General features: G+C 48.6%; 1 protein-coding gene across 1 annotated transcript in view; it reads left to right on the forward strand.

The window, feature by feature from the left end:
• The first annotated feature begins 4,991 nt into the window (after window positions 1-4,991).
• Window positions 4,992-15,396, forward strand: part of rab4b (RAB4B, member RAS oncogene family) — a 35,923-nt gene continuing 25,518 nt past the window's right edge. Inside the window, exon 1 of the mRNA XM_078533309.1 lies at window positions 4,992-5,192. Coding sequence (XP_078389435.1) covers window positions 5,177-5,192 — 16 coding nt within the window. The 5' untranslated portion in view covers window positions 4,992-5,176. The remainder of the gene's footprint in view (window positions 5,193-15,396) is intronic.

Below are 15,396 nucleotides of genomic sequence, written 5' to 3' on the forward strand. Positions count from 1 at the left end.
GGGCAGATGACCAAAAGCTTGGTCAAAGAGGTAGGTTTTACAGAGCACCTTGAGGGAGGAGAGAGAGGCAGAGAGGCTTAGGGAGGGAATTCCAGAGCTTGGGACCCGGGCAGCTGAGCGCACGGCCACCCATGGCAGGGCCGATTAAAATCAGGGGATGCTCAAGGGGTCAGAATTGGATGGGCGGAGGTGATACCTCGGAGGGTGGTGGGACTGGAGGAGATTACAGAGATAGGGAGGGGGGTGAGGCCACAGAGAGATTTGAAAACAAAGATGAGAATTTTAAAATGGCGGTGTTGCTCAACCGGGAGCCACTGTAGGTCAGCGAGCGCAGGGGGTGATGGGTAAACAGGAGTTGGTGCAACTGGGTGGCAGGGTTTTGGATGACCTCCGGTTTAAAGAGGGTAGAATGTAGGAGACCAGCAAGCAGTGCATTGGAATGGTCAAGCCTAGAGGTAATAAAGTCTTGCGTGAGGGTTTCAACAGCAGATGAGCTGAAGCAGGGGCAAAGTCAGGCAATGTTACGGTTTTAGTGATGTCACAGATATGTAAAACAGAGGCTACACTCCCCAAACTACCCTTAATGGACGCAAAGTGCTTTGGGACTTCCTGAGGCTATGAAAGGTGGCTATGTAAGTGCAAGTTCTTTCTTGTCCGGTGAGATCAATTGCTTAGCACACAAGTCTTTAGGATTAAGATTGTCTATGATGCACGCTAGGGTTAGATATTCTGCCAGCATTGAGTTGTACATAGAGAATGGACTAGGTGGGTGCACACTGTACCCCAGCAAGTCTCAGAAACTTGAGGATGTGAAGGGAACGTTGAAAAGAAAACAAAATATAAGGAGGAAGTTTTTAAAGCATTAAGAGATTAGGCCTTCAGTGACACCTTCAGGTTAGCAAGGACAATTAAAGGGGCAGGGGGAGTCTGCTTGTAGTCATTGTCTGCCCTCTGATGGTGGGATTAATAAGAGAAAGTCACTCTTACGTAGGCAAAAACAGGCACCAACAGGCACAGCAACCACTTGTATTTAGCACCTTTAATGCAATAAGTTGTCCCAAGAGAGCAATATAAAGCAGGATTTGACATCCAGCTGCATCAAATGATATTAGGGCAAATGGCCAAACTTTTGGGTCAAAGAAGTAGTTTTTAGAGAGCCTTTTAAAGGAAGAAAGAGAGGTGGAGAGATGGAGAGGCAGCCGTCAATGGTGGAACAATTAAAATCGGGGATGCTCAAGAGGCCAGAATTAGAGGAGTGCAGAGATCTCGGAGGGTGGTGAGGCTGGAGGAGAACACAGAGATAGGGAGGGGCGAGGTCTTGGAGGGATTTGAAAACAAGGATGAGAATTTTAAAATCAAGACGTTGCTTAACCTGGGGCCACTGTAGGTCAGTGAGCACAGGGGTGAGAGGGCGAATGGGACTTGGTGCGAGTTTGACAGTGGCGGCAGTTTTGGATGAAATTAAGTTTACAGTGGGTCGAATATGGGAAACTAAACCAGGAGTGCATTGGAATCGCCAAGCCTGGAGATGACAAAGGCATGGATGAGGGTTTCAGCAGTGGCCAGGTTGAGACAAAAGGAGATCAGGGTGATCTTTTGGAGGTGTATCAAGCTGATCTTATGATAGCACAGATAAACACAGTAGGCAGTAATGAGGTGACGTTTTGGTGGTAAAGATGGGGGGGATAAATATGGCCAGGCTCCAACAGAATTCTCTTGTTTTTCTTCAAATAGTAGCCACTGGCTTTTCCTAATAATCTTGGTACGAATTTATTTTTTATTTAATCATTCATGGGATGTGGGCATCGCTGGCTGGGACAGCATTTATTGCCCATCCCTAATTACCCTTGAGAAGGTGGCAGTGAGCTGCCTTCTTGAACCACTGCAGTCCCTGTGGTGTAGGTACACCCACAGTGCTGTTAGGGAGGGAGATCCAGGATTTTGACCCAGTGACAGGGTAAGTACGGCCGATATATTTCCAAGTCAGGATGGTGAGTGGCTTGGAGAGGAACTTGCAGGTAGGGTGTCCACATGCATTTGCTGCGCTTGTCATTCTAAATGATAGAGGTAAGGAGTTTAGGAGGTGCTGTCGAAGGAGCCTTGGTGAGTTGCTGCAGTGCATCTTGAAGACGGTACACACCGTTGCCATTGTGCATTGGTGGTGGATAGAGTAAATGTTTAAGATGGTGGATGGGGTGCCCATCAAGCGGGCTGCTATGTCCTGGATGGTGTCAAGCAACTTGAATGTTTGAGGATTGCTGAAAAAAGAGACTTTTTATGTCAAAGCTTTTCACCTTGCTCTCATCAGGACAATTCGTAAGAAAATGCCAACATCAGGGGAAACAATAAAGTGATACTGTATGAGAAAAGATTGCTGATTGGTTGGTAAGTGGACTCTGATTGGTAGAGGCGTTGCCATGGAGAATGCACCAGTTGATGGTGACTGACAATTAACTGGAGAATGAACCAATGAATGGCTGTCACTTATTTTGTTTAGCTGAAACAGGTGCAATGTGTGTCCATGTTCTTTCTGTCTGCAAAATACAGGGCCCCGTGTATAAATATATATAGCTTCCAGCACACGCAAATGCGCCATACTGCGAATCTTAAATTGGTTGTCAGTGTAATTCTTAGCACACTGACGATTACTTAGCAAATGTGGTCCAGTTGCGGAATCACATCTAATGCAGACTGGGTGACCACTTTGCGGAACACCTTCAGTCTGTCCGCAACCATGACCCAGACCTTCCTGTCACTTGCCATTTCAACACACTATCCTGCTCTCAGGCCCACATGTCCGCCCTTGGCCTGCTGCAATGTTCCAGTGAACTGGAGGAACAGCACCTCATCTTCCGATTAGGCACTTTACCTCCTTCCCAGCCGGTGACTAGTGGAGTTCCGCAAAGGTCAGTGTTGGGACCACAACTTTTCACTTTATACATTAATGATCTAGATGAAGGAACTGAGGGCATCCTGGCTAAGTTTGCAGATGATACAAAGATAGGTGGAGGGACAGGTAGTATTGAGGAGGCGGGGAGGCTGCAGAAGGATTTAGACAGGTTAGGAGAATGGGCAATGAAGTGGCAGATGGAATGCAACGTGGGGAAGTGTGAGGTCATGCACTTTGGTAGGAAGAATAGAGGCATAGACTATTTTCTAAATGGGGAGAGAATTCAGAAATCTGGAGTGCAAAGGGACTTGGGAGTCCTAGTCCAGGATTCTCTTAAGGTTAACTTGCAGGTTGAGTCAGTAGTTAGGAAGGCAAATGCAATGTTGGCATTTATTTCGAGAGGACTAGAATATAAAAGCAGGGATGTGCTGCTGAGGTTTTATAAGGCTCTGGTCAGACTACATTTAGAATATTGTGAGCAATTTTGGGCCCCGTATCTCAGGAAGGATGTGCTGGCACTGGAGAAGGTCCAGAGGAGGTTCACGAGAATGATCCCAGGAATGAAAGGCTTAACATATGAGGAACATTTGAGGACTCTGGGTCTATACTCGATGGAGTTTAGAAGGATGAGGGGGGATCTGATTGAAACTTACAGAATACTGAAAGGCCTGGATAGAGTGGACGTGGGGAAGATGTTTCCATTAGTAGGAGAGACTAGGACCTGAGGGCACAGCCTCAGAGTAAAGGGAAAACCTTTTAGAACAGAGATGAGGAGAAACTTCTTTAGCCAGAGAGTGGTGAATCTTTGGAATTCATTGCCACAGAAGGCTGTGGAGGCTAGGTCATTGAGTGTATTTAAGACCGAGATAGATAGGTTCTTGATTGGTAAGGGGGTCAAAGGTTACGGGGAGAAAGCGGGAGAATGGGGTTGAGAAACTTATCAACCATGATTGAATGGCGGAGCAGACTCAATAGGCCGAATGGCCTAATTTCTGCTCCTATGTCTTATGGACATTGAGTTCAACAACTTCAGACCATGAACTCTCTCCCCTCTATCTTCACCCCTTTATTAATCCCCTTTTTTCAAAAGTCTTTTTTTATTTTTTATTGACTTATTTTTATTCATTTATTCCTTGGTTTATCCCCTTTATATCCCTTTTTCTATCCTTTACCTCCAACCACCGCCCCCTCCTCCCACCCCTAACAGGGCCATCTGTCACTTGTTCTATGTTGTTCTTTCACAGAGTGCCGGTGCTTATTCTGCTGCTAACACATTCTGCTTGCTTACCTTTATGTCACTATCAGCACCTTCATTAGCCCTTACCACTGCCATTAACCCTCCCTTTGTCTTGCATCCATGACATCTTTGTCAATCTCTCCTTAGCCCCCCACCTATCGCTGGCCTTCTATCCAGCTTCACCTGCTCCAGGTATACTTAAACAGTATAAATTTCATCACATTTCTACTTCTTTTTAGCTTTAAAGAAGAGTCGTACTGACTCAAAGCATTAACTCTGTTTCTTTCTCCAAGGATGCTGTCAGACCTGCTGAGTTTTTCCAGCATTTTCTGTTTTTATTTCAGATTTTCAGCATCTGCAGTATTTTGCTGTTATATAATGTTGGACACTGTTTTGCAAGCATTGGGTGATTTGTTACAGTCTGTTTTTTGCCCATTGCAAACAGCAGAAGGGACTCTCGTGCCTTCTGCCCTATCACAGACCTTCCCTCCACCACCTTTTCTAAAACCTGTTACAGTTTTTCTAATGCAGGCCAAAGGTCATTGAACTAAAACATTAAATCTTTCCTCTCTCCCCACTCAGGATGCTGAGTTTATCTCGGATACGCAGCAGCTGCAGGATTTTGCTTTTAACGTCATGACGCAAGTGGAAACCGAGCTAAGGGGCAGTGCGTGTTGCGTCATGACGTAAAGCTAGCGGAGAGGGACGCGAGGGCAGTGCGTTCTACGTCATGACGCAGGACCAGTGGAGACGGAGCCGAAGGCGCCTCGTGTTACGTCATGACGCAGGTCCACTTCGCTCAGCAGGAGCGGTGCGATCTGCGCCTTGACGCAGAACGTTTGCTGAAGCCCCTGTCCGTTTACGCGATGACGCAGAACGTTTACTGAGGAGGGAGGGGGGAGAGAAAGAGAGCGGACGCGGTTTCCGCCATATTGTGTGAGCGGCCGAGAGACTCACCGGCACCTAGTTTGGGACACAGGGCTACCCGGACACAACGGCCCCCAGCCTGGGACAGCGCCGCAACGACACCTCGGCCTTCCCCCAGCAACATGTCCGAAACCTACGGTGAGTGGGAGTAACGGGTGGGCGGAGCGGACACTCCGGAGGAAAGGCCTCTCCCGGGCCGGATTGCTGCTGGTTACTGGGCCAGTCAGACCCCCCCCCGCGTCCTCCCGGTCACCTGGGGCCCAGGCCGGGGTGACCACCTCCCAGGCCTGTCAGAGCTCCCCATCCCGCTCCTCGGGCCTGTCGACCCCCCACCCCCGGCCTGTCAGTCCCCCCACCCACCCCCTCCCTCCCCCCTCACATCATCCCCCCTCCCCCTCACATCATCCCCCCTCCCTCACATATCCCCCCTCCCCCTCACATCATCCCCCCCCCCCTCACATCATCCCCCCTCCCCCTCACATCATCCCCCCCTCCCCCTCACATCATCCCCCCCTCCCCCTCACATCATCCCCCTCCCCCCTCCCCCTCACATCATCCCCCCTCCCCCTCACATCATCCCCCCCTCCCCCTCACATCATCCCCCCCTCCCCCTCACATCATCCCCCCTCCCCCTCACATCATCCCCCCTCCCCCTCATCCCCCCCTCCCCCTCACATCATCCCCCCTCCCCCTCACATCATCCCCCCTCCCCCTCACATCATCCCCCCTCCCCCTCACATCATCCCCCCTCCCCCTCACATCATCCCCCCTCCCCCTCACATCATCCCCCTCCCCTCCCCTCCCCCTCACATCATCCCCCCTCCCCCTCACATCATCCCCCCTCCCCCTCACATCATCCCCCCTCCCCCCTCACATCATCCCCCTCTCCCCCTCACATCATCCCCCCTCCCCCTCACATCATCCCCCCTCCCCCTCACATCATCCCCCCTCCCCCTCACATCATCCCCCCTCCCCCTCACATCATCCCCCCTCCCCCTCACATCCTCCCCCTCACATCATCCCCCCTCCCCCTCACATCATCCCCCCTCCCCCTCACATCATCCCCCCTCCCCCTCACATCATCCCCCCTCCCCCTCACATCATCCCCCCTCCCCCTCACATCATCCCCCCTCCCCCTCACATCATCCCCCCTCCCCTCACATCATCCCCCCCTCCCCCTCACATCATCCCCCTCCCCCTCACATCATCCCCGCCTCCCCCTCACATCATCCCCCCTCCCCCTCACATCATCCCCCCTCCCCCTCACATCATCCCCCCTCCCCCTCACATCATCCCCCCTCCCCCTCATCATCCCCCCTCCCCCTCACATCACCCCCCCTCCCACTCACATCATCCCACTCACATCATCCTCCTCACATCATCCCCCTCACATCATCCCCCTCACATCATCCCCCTCTCCCTCACATCATCCCCTCTCCCCCTCACATCATCCCCTCTCCCCCTCACATCATCCCCCCCTCCCCCTCACATCATCCCCCCTCCCCCTCACATCATCCCCCCTCCCCCTCACATCATCCCCCCTCCCCCTCACATCATCCCCCCCCTCCCCCTCACATCATCCCCCCCCTCCCCCTCACATCATCCCCCCCCTCCCCCTCACATCATCCCCCCTTCCCCCTCACATCATCCCCCCCTCCCCCTCACATCATCCCCCCTCCCCCTCACATCATCCCCCCCTCCCCCTCACATCATCCCCCCTTCCCCTCACATCATCCCCCCCTCCCCCTCACATCATCCCCCCCTCCCCCTCACATCACCCCCCTCCCCCTCACATCATCCCCCCCTCCCCCTCACATCATCCCCCCTCCCCCTCACATCATCCCCCCCCCTGCCCGCAACCTCCTTTCTCAGCTTTCTGTCCCAAGCCACCTTCCCCTTTGCTGCAGTGTTGCTGGCTTTCTTCATCTACCAGAATCCTAAGCTCTATAATTCTCTAAATCTCCTTTAAGAACGTATAAGTTCCTTTTAAAATGCCTACCACTTCCCTATGATGGTCTTAGATGGCGCAATGTCAAGTTTTACTATGCAAAGCTTCTGTGAAGTGCCTAAGTTGTGTATTACATCAAAAGCTATCTCCAAATGGATCCCACAGTGAAAGTTGAACGTTTATTGGCTTATCTATATCAATATGATAGGCATTACTGAGGACACTGTAAGGACATGTCACTTTAACTTTTGTCTTTCTGTTTATTTTTCTCCTGAGAATCTGTGCACTCAAGCTCCCAGCACCCTCTTCAGAGGACATTGGTGTTGCTAACCTGTTGGTGTTCACAAATGAAACAGTGCTGCACCCCTGGTTATGATACCATGAGATGTGTGGAAGAGTAGTGGGAAATTTTCCTGGCTAAAATCTATCCCTTGGCCAAACGCCAAACAGACATTTAAATCATTTACTATGTGGGCTCAGGTCTGTGTGTAAATTGGCTGCTTTGTTTCCCAGCGTAACAGTGACTGCATTCTAAAAGTGATTGGGCATGAAGTGCATTCAGATATCCTGAAGTCGTGCGGTGTGTTCTTTATGGAACTCCTGATGTTCGGCTCTCTTGCACATCAGTCTCGGTGATTCCTTCTGACAATTTCCTTCAATGAGATTGATTGTCAACACTTCGAGAAAAATTTTAAAGAAAATTGAAGGAGGGGAGAGAAGCTGCCAACCACAGTTTTAATGAGAGTGGAAGTTGATAAGCCTACTGATTTTTGAAAGTGCGACATGTTGCCAAAGCTTTTTGTCTTGTACCCTTCAGGACAAATGCTAGAATGCACAATTTCAAACGATCGAAACAACTTATGCTACAGGAGAAGAAGGTGCTGATTGGTTGGCAAGTCGGCTCTGATTGGCCACCAGAGTCGACTTGCCAACCAATCAGCACGCACTTCTCCAGTAGTAAAAATTGTTGAGATCATTTGAAATTTGGTATTCTTGCAGCTGTCCTGATGAGTGCAAGATGAAAAGCTTCAGCAACATGTCTCTCTTCTCAGCAAAATTCAAGTACTACCAAGTGACATTGGACTGTCATTCTCTAATTGTGGCTTTCCTCATGTCATGAGGCTGTTGCTATCTCTTCTCAGTGTTATCAACTGTATATTTGAAGTTAAAACTATTTGGGGAAAAAGTGCAATCGGGCGAGCTATTTTAAATACCCCCCACCCCATACCACCCATTCCCTTCGGGCCACATTCCCCGAAAACCGGTTGTACCAATGACAGTTTCTGTCACCTCAAATGCCATAAAGGACTAAATGCTAGAAAGTGAGATTAGGCTGGGTACCTTGTTTTTCAGCTGGCGCAGACACGATGGACCAAGTGACCTCTCTCTGCTGTAAACTCTCTGTGATTCTGCAGTAGATGTGACTGGTTGAAGGTGTCTGAGAATCATAGAATCTTACATCACAGGAGGCCACATGGCCCCATTATACTTGTGCTGGCTCTTTGGAAGAGTTATCCAATAGCCCTCTCCCTTGTTCTTTCCCCATAGCAATGCAGATTTTTCCTTTTTATTTATATAATCCAAGTTGCTGAATCTGCTTCCACCTTCCTTTCAAGCAGTTTATCCCAGTCTCCTTCATGAAAAGTATTACCAGGATGTTGCCTGGGCTGGAGAGCTTTAGCTATGAGGAGAGATTGGATAGACTGGGGTTATTTTTCCTGGAGCAGAGGAGATTGATGGGGAGGGGCATGATTGAGGTGTATAAAACTGAGGGGCATAGATAGGGTAGACAGGAAGGAACTTTCCCCCTTGGTGGAGGGATCAATAACCAGGGGGCATAGATTTAAGGTAAGGGGCAGGAGGTTTAGAGGGGATATGAGGAAGAAGTTTTTCACCCAGAGGGTGGTGGGAATCTGGAACTCACTGCCTGAAAGGGTGGTAGAGGCAGAAACCCTCATAATATTTAAGAAGTATTTGGATGTGTACTTGTGATGCCATGGCATACAAGGCTATGGGCCTAGTGCTGGAAAATGGGATTAGAATAGTTAGGTACTTGTTTGACCGGCGTGGACTCGATGGGCCGAAGGGCCTTTTTCTGTGCTGTAGACTTCTATGACTCTATTAACCGTTCCTTGGATTTATATAGGGCTTTTCGTAACCTCAGGACATCTACAAGCGCTTTGGTATAACACCCCACAAAACTGGCTCTGCTCTGGCACTAATTTGACATCTCACTAAGAAAGCACGGCAACCCGGTTTGGAAGTGGAAAAACGTTCGTCCTGTTGCAAGAGATTGGTCTGAGGTACAACACGGAGCAGAGTCGAGGATTGTTTTACTCTGTACCTAACGTGAGAACATCTCACCTGGAATGTTCCAGGAATTCATGCAGGGACTGCCCTGGCCTGTTTGGCTCAGCTTGTGAGCCTTCATCTTTGACATCACCAAAAGAAGGAAAAACAGATGATCTCACAGCTAATTGTGGGAGCTTGCTGTGCGCATATTCGCTGCAGATTTCCTGCATTACAACAGTGGCTACACTTCCAAAGCACTTCATTGGTTGTAATGCAAATTGGAATGCCCTGAGTTTGTGAAAGGCACAATGTTTATCAACATTCCTTCTTTATCACCACTTTTTTGCCCTTCGGCTTTCTTGCTGTACTGGATGGGGTAATTTGCCTGAACTGGAGGGTATGCCTTTCCCGTGTGTGTGTGTGTGTCTCAATCTGCCAGGCACAAGGAAGTAAATATAGGTGTGCTCGGTCAGGTGCAATTCAAGGTTAGCAGCTTCGACTGAAGGGCAAGTTGGAAAAACAGCTTTAAGCAATGAGCTTTACATTTTAAAATTTACAATTTGTAGCTTTGCAGTTGTTTCATCAGGGCCACAAAACAGGTTATTGGTGTTCCTGTAAATTGGTAACTAATGCAGCTAGTAATTCTGTCACTACTTTTTAAAAAAAGATTGCAATTACTTGTATTATGTACTGTAGGAACAGAAGGCTCGCTTTATATAGCGCCTTTCCTGACCACTCGGCTTTACGGCCGCTAAGTGCTTTTTATTTTGAATAACAGCCACTGTTGTGATGTGCAATATGCTTCAACCATATGCACAGCAAGCTCCCATAATCAGCAATGTGATAATGACCCGAAAACCTGTTTATCATGCAGCTTGTTGAGGGATTGGAGTTGAGCTTGGACACCAGGGAGAACTACCCTGCTCTTCGAAATAATACTCTGGCACTTTATGTTCACCTGAATTACAGGGTCTCGCTTTAACCTGCTATTCCAAAAACAAAAGCATCTCCGACAGTGTAGCATTCCCACAACTGCACTGGAGTGCCAGCCTGGTTAATGTGTTCAGGTCTCTGCAGCAGGACCTGAACCCACGACCTTCTGACTCAGGCAAGAGTCCTACCCACTAAGCTATGGCTGATTCTGTCATTTTCTTGTTCTCAGTAACGGATCAACATGCTTGAGGTGGTGGGGGACGCTTGTTTCTGTTCCTGTTTTGTGCAGCAGCCTCACGGATTGAATCAACAGCCTGCAAAGTTTGATCCTTTACCACCACCACCTAGTCATTGACTGGTGTGGACCAAGAGGCTGGTATGTTCTCCCTCTGATCTGCACAGTTAGCTCACCTCGACAGGACAGAAGTTGAGAACGCAGTGGTGGGAAGGATTGATTCAGTGTTCTTCTGTTCAGTGAGCCCAGCCACGGGGTGCCACTGCTTGTGTGTGGGGGGTGCAGTGGGGCACCCCTGCTTGGTGGGGGGTGCAGTGGGGCGCCCCTGTTTTGGGTGGGTGGGGGGTGGGGGGGTGGGGCTGGTTTGCGGCAGGGCATTCCTGGTTGTGGGGGAGGGGGTGGCAGTGGGGCGTCCCTGCTTCTAGTTAAAATGCACACATGGACGTGTCAGCTTCAGGTAGGGTGTAGCGTCTGTCCACCGCCTATTTTGCACATTTGGATGGCTTGTCAACACTGTCAGCTGCTTCGTGAGGTTTCAGGTGTACTGGCTGTCTGTTACAATATCCCATTATGATTCAGCACCTTTGAGAGTGGGAGGTGAAAACATCTTGTAGTGGAAACTTGTCGATTTGGACAACACAAGTTTTGCTTTAAACCATTTTGTTTCCAGCCAGCTGCCAGCATGGAACAAATTGCCAGCAAAGTATCAATTGCCTGACGAAGTACTGTGTGTCCTCTATAGACATTGTGTACTTTGTACTGATTATGGGCATTGAGGAGAGTGAGGCTGGTACAGGGCTGCACTTGCTGGATCCAAGAGCTCAGTGTCGGGATGGGGGGGAGGTTGGGCAGCCTACACTGAGTAAGTCTCTGCTTTCAAGCTTGGTTTGCATCATAAACCTGTAGCTCAGTGCATCTACCATCTGTGGGCTGCTATATGTACCTGTTTGTGTATTTGGATGACAGCAGCCTGCTGCTCTTATCAACTGAACTGATCTTGAGAAATAAGCTATCTTTTACTATGTTGCCTGCATCATGTTTTCCCTCATCCGTTTATTTAATTTTCTTCCCTCCCTAAGCCACACTCCTCCTTTAAGTTGTTCTTTAAAAACTATCGGTAATACTTTGGCCAAGCTTTTGGTCACCTGTCCTAACAGTTCCTTATGTTACTCTGTCAAATCTTTGGCAAATTTCCTGTGAATGCAGTGAGATGTTTTATTGCATTGAACGCGCTATATATAATCCAACGTGTTGTATATGATTCTTGCGAGATGTGTATACTGGTATTCTTCATCTTAGAATCCAGTCAGAGAGAGTTGCTTGGCTTTTTGGCGGTGGAGGGGGTGGAATCGTCACCGCATTCAATTCTGTATTCAGCTGCTATTGCCACATTTTGTACATCCTGGCAGGAGTCACTCAACAGGGACCAGGCACAGTTGGTTTTCCTCTGTAGAACTAGGGCGTTGAGATCAGACGAATCACCATCTCTGTCAGCTCGTTTACGGATTGCATGCTCTGAGGTCCAGAATATAATCATTGCTGCCCAGTTATGTATTAGCTGTCGTGAATTATCCCTTCACTGAGGTGAGCATTTCAGGTGATTTTGGTGAAACTGACCCCTGGGTGCTTGGGATTACAGGCATCTTGTCACGTAATGTACTGACCTCCCTCCAGGCTACAAGTAGAAATATAAGTGGCCTAACTCACTTTGACCTGTTAGTGGTGCAGGTTGATTCTTTTTCATTGGATTTTGGAGCAGCCAACAGATTCTCCATCTCTGCTTCCACCAGGGGGCTGGTAGAGGAGGGTGAGACTATGTGCAGAAAGGAGGGATGGAGATGGCAGAGTGCTACTTGCCCACAACTGGAGCGGTAAAGTTGTCACCTACTGCCCCTCAATTCAAGGATGACGTTTACTCCAAGTCAGAGTTTCTGCCATGGGTCTTCGTGTGACTGTGCAGGCCAATTTTTGACCTGCAGATCTTAGAGTACATGGGGGCAGGACCTCCCATTGGGTAGTGGGATCTGGAATGTGGGATTTGCTTCCTTTTCGTTCTTCCTTTGCCATCACTTTGCCTCATCATTAAGGCGTAGGGGCATGAGGGGTGATGCAGCTTGGACAAGTTTTCGCCATTTTGAACGATTGGTAGTGAGCTCCTCCCAGTCATTAATGTCAGTGGTGCCGCACTCCAAGGAGACTTTGTGTCTTTGAACTGTTTTCTTGAGGACCCTGGTTGAAGTCTGAACGTGACTTTGTTTAACGTGGGAACCTTTGGGCACCATCATTGTCTTGGCAGGCTGGTGGTCAGATTTTGGTGCTGTGTAACACCACAATGACTTGGACCATCTTGGCATTGCAGCCACCATCACAGCTGGTGAGATGCCTAGTCTCCCTTTGCCTGTTCTGCCATTGAGGACTTTTTGGATCTCACTTTGCCTGGCACTTCCCCAGCCTTGCCACCATGGGTGGCCCGACCAAGACCAAGGAGCTCCCGAGGGCATCGCTCGAGGGGTCATTGGAATGCACAACCCTCTCCACATCAAGGTGGCGACCCACTGCAAAGAAAAGTAACTGTGTTCTGTGATTATGCTAAGTGCTGGCACTGAATTAAGTGAAATCTGTGCAGTGCTGGTTAAGTATGTTTTTTTTTCCCACACAGTGGAACAGTAGTAAACTTATTGCTTATTTGAAAGAGTGGTTGCACTTAGCAGCCTTGTCGGTAAAATTTCAGGACTTTATGCTGGTGTGAGAATATGAAATTCAAAACTGTCTACCTTTTTAATCTGTTCCCAGAATCTGGCAGAGCTGCATTTACTGCCCATTCCCAGTCACTCTTCATGCAACTGAGTGGCTTGTGAAGTAGAAGCAATTTAATCAACTGGTAGTGTGAACTGGAGTCACGTGCAGAATTTGCAGCACAGAAACAGGCCATTTTGCCCAACACTCCTATGCCAGTGTTTTATCTCCACACGAGCTCCTTCCACCTTGCTGTATTAGCAAACAGCCCAGCAGCTGTCATGGTCATTACTTTTTACTGGTTCCAGCTTACAAATTATTTGAATCCAATTTTATAACTTTCCAGGGTGGGATCTGAACTCGTCATGTCTGTGTGTTGGTCCAGTACTATAACCGCCTGTCCCCACAGAGTTGGGGTTATTTGACTACCCTGCTGCCTGGTCTGCATGGCTTCAGCCACTGAGACAGCAGGGCTCTGGCCCGTTCTCTTGTCTGGCCTCAGCCATAGCATTGCCCATTAGTGATGTGTATTTTGGGCCAGCCCATGGACCACCCAGAGGACCCTCGCAGGCCTGTGGACCACGTTTTGAGAATAACTTCTCTAGATGCATTGGTGTGGTGCCATTAGAATAGATATGTCCTGGTATTAAGCAGGAAATCGAGATGACAGACGGGAGCCCAAAGCCAAAGGTCCGTGTCCTTTTAGTCCATGTGGTAAAATGCAATTTAACTTAGTCTGTCACTAAGTCTGTGGCCAAGATCCTGACTGATGTTTATTGAGATGTACAAGTCTTCAGTTCGCATTTCCTGTTTGCAATGAAACTGCAAGCTCCAGCCTGCCAACTGAATTGATGTCAGTTACACAAGGAAGTTGGTCTGAGATCAGGTTTGGCTCTGATGGTCTCAGTTCTCCCACTGGCCCACTTGTTTAATTCCTGAGCTATTTATCTTGAAACGACCAATCATTTGTGCAGTTAGAGGTGATGCTGCCCCTGGGGCCATTGCTATGCACGTTAGCACCTTTAAAGATCATTTGGAGAGGAGAGAGAGATTTTTTTAAATCAGCAAAATGGAGAAGTGAAATAAGTTATGCTTAGCGTTACGTCCTTTGTGACATTTTTCATTCAGTGACACTTTTTGGATTAAATCACAGCAGCGTAATTTCAGTTGGTTAATTGACAGTTGTACTAAAACTGCCCAAAATCCTGACAGAATATTGAGAGGGTGATCATGAATTAGTATTCAGTTTACCCTTGCCCATCTTGTGTTTCTGAGGTACAGCCAGGCCTGCTCCAGCCCCCGCACACTGACACTTTTCTTCCGCAGTGACTTGAGTGGTGATCAGGAGCTGGGTTCCTGACCATCCAGATTAGTCTGGTGGCAGAGTGGCAGCTTCTAAAGCCCCTGTCAATACTAGCTGCGATGAACCTGCAAAGCACAGACAAGAAGAGCATCTGCTCTAAGCTATGGGGTCCCATCTGCCAATTTCCTTCTATGGTGGTTTAAGAATTCAGTTTCATTTCTAATATTTCTTTCAATTCTCTTTGTATTCACTCTAGATGTGGGCGTCATTAGCATTTATTGACATCCCCAGTTGCCTTGGAGAGGGTAGTGGTATGCCAACCTTTTGAACTGTTTCAGTCTGTGTGATTAGTAGCATGTCCAGATTTGCCGGGGGAGAGAACACAGCTGTACAATTGGATATTTTCACCATGATGACAGTTCTGAAATTGCCTTGATTCATTGACCAGCTCCCAGTGCAAAGCATCATCTAGCTTTTCAAACAATTTTTGTCACCTTTCTTGTGAGGGTGAGGTGGAGAGAGACTTGGATCAATGCTGGCAGTACTTCTGGAGTCACTGCCTGTATTAAATATACTGCTTTCTCCCCCGTTTCCTGGATGAGTCTGTAAGTTAAAAACAGCATCAAAATATAGTAGCCCCTAGGAGCAGAGAGAGTTGTTATGGGTGTGCTGCATGTGCTACTTCCAGTTCAAACCTAGTGTCATCAGGTTAACTCCGCAGCTCCCCAATGGCTCGGTCTGCCTTGAGTGGGCTGACCTTGCCCAGGGTTAGTGAATGAAAATTGCCCAGGTTTCCTGCTCCTGATCACTATCCGCTAAGGGGTGTGGCCAGATCCCCAGCTGAGGATGGGTTAGAGCACTACAGCAATGTGCATTTATATGGTACCTTTAACAA

Source organism: Cetorhinus maximus, chromosome 32 (genome assembly GCF_964194155.1).
Source record: "Cetorhinus maximus chromosome 32, sCetMax3.hap1.1, whole genome shotgun sequence".
NCBI classification, from domain to species: domain Eukaryota; kingdom Metazoa; phylum Chordata; class Chondrichthyes; order Lamniformes; family Cetorhinidae; genus Cetorhinus; species Cetorhinus maximus.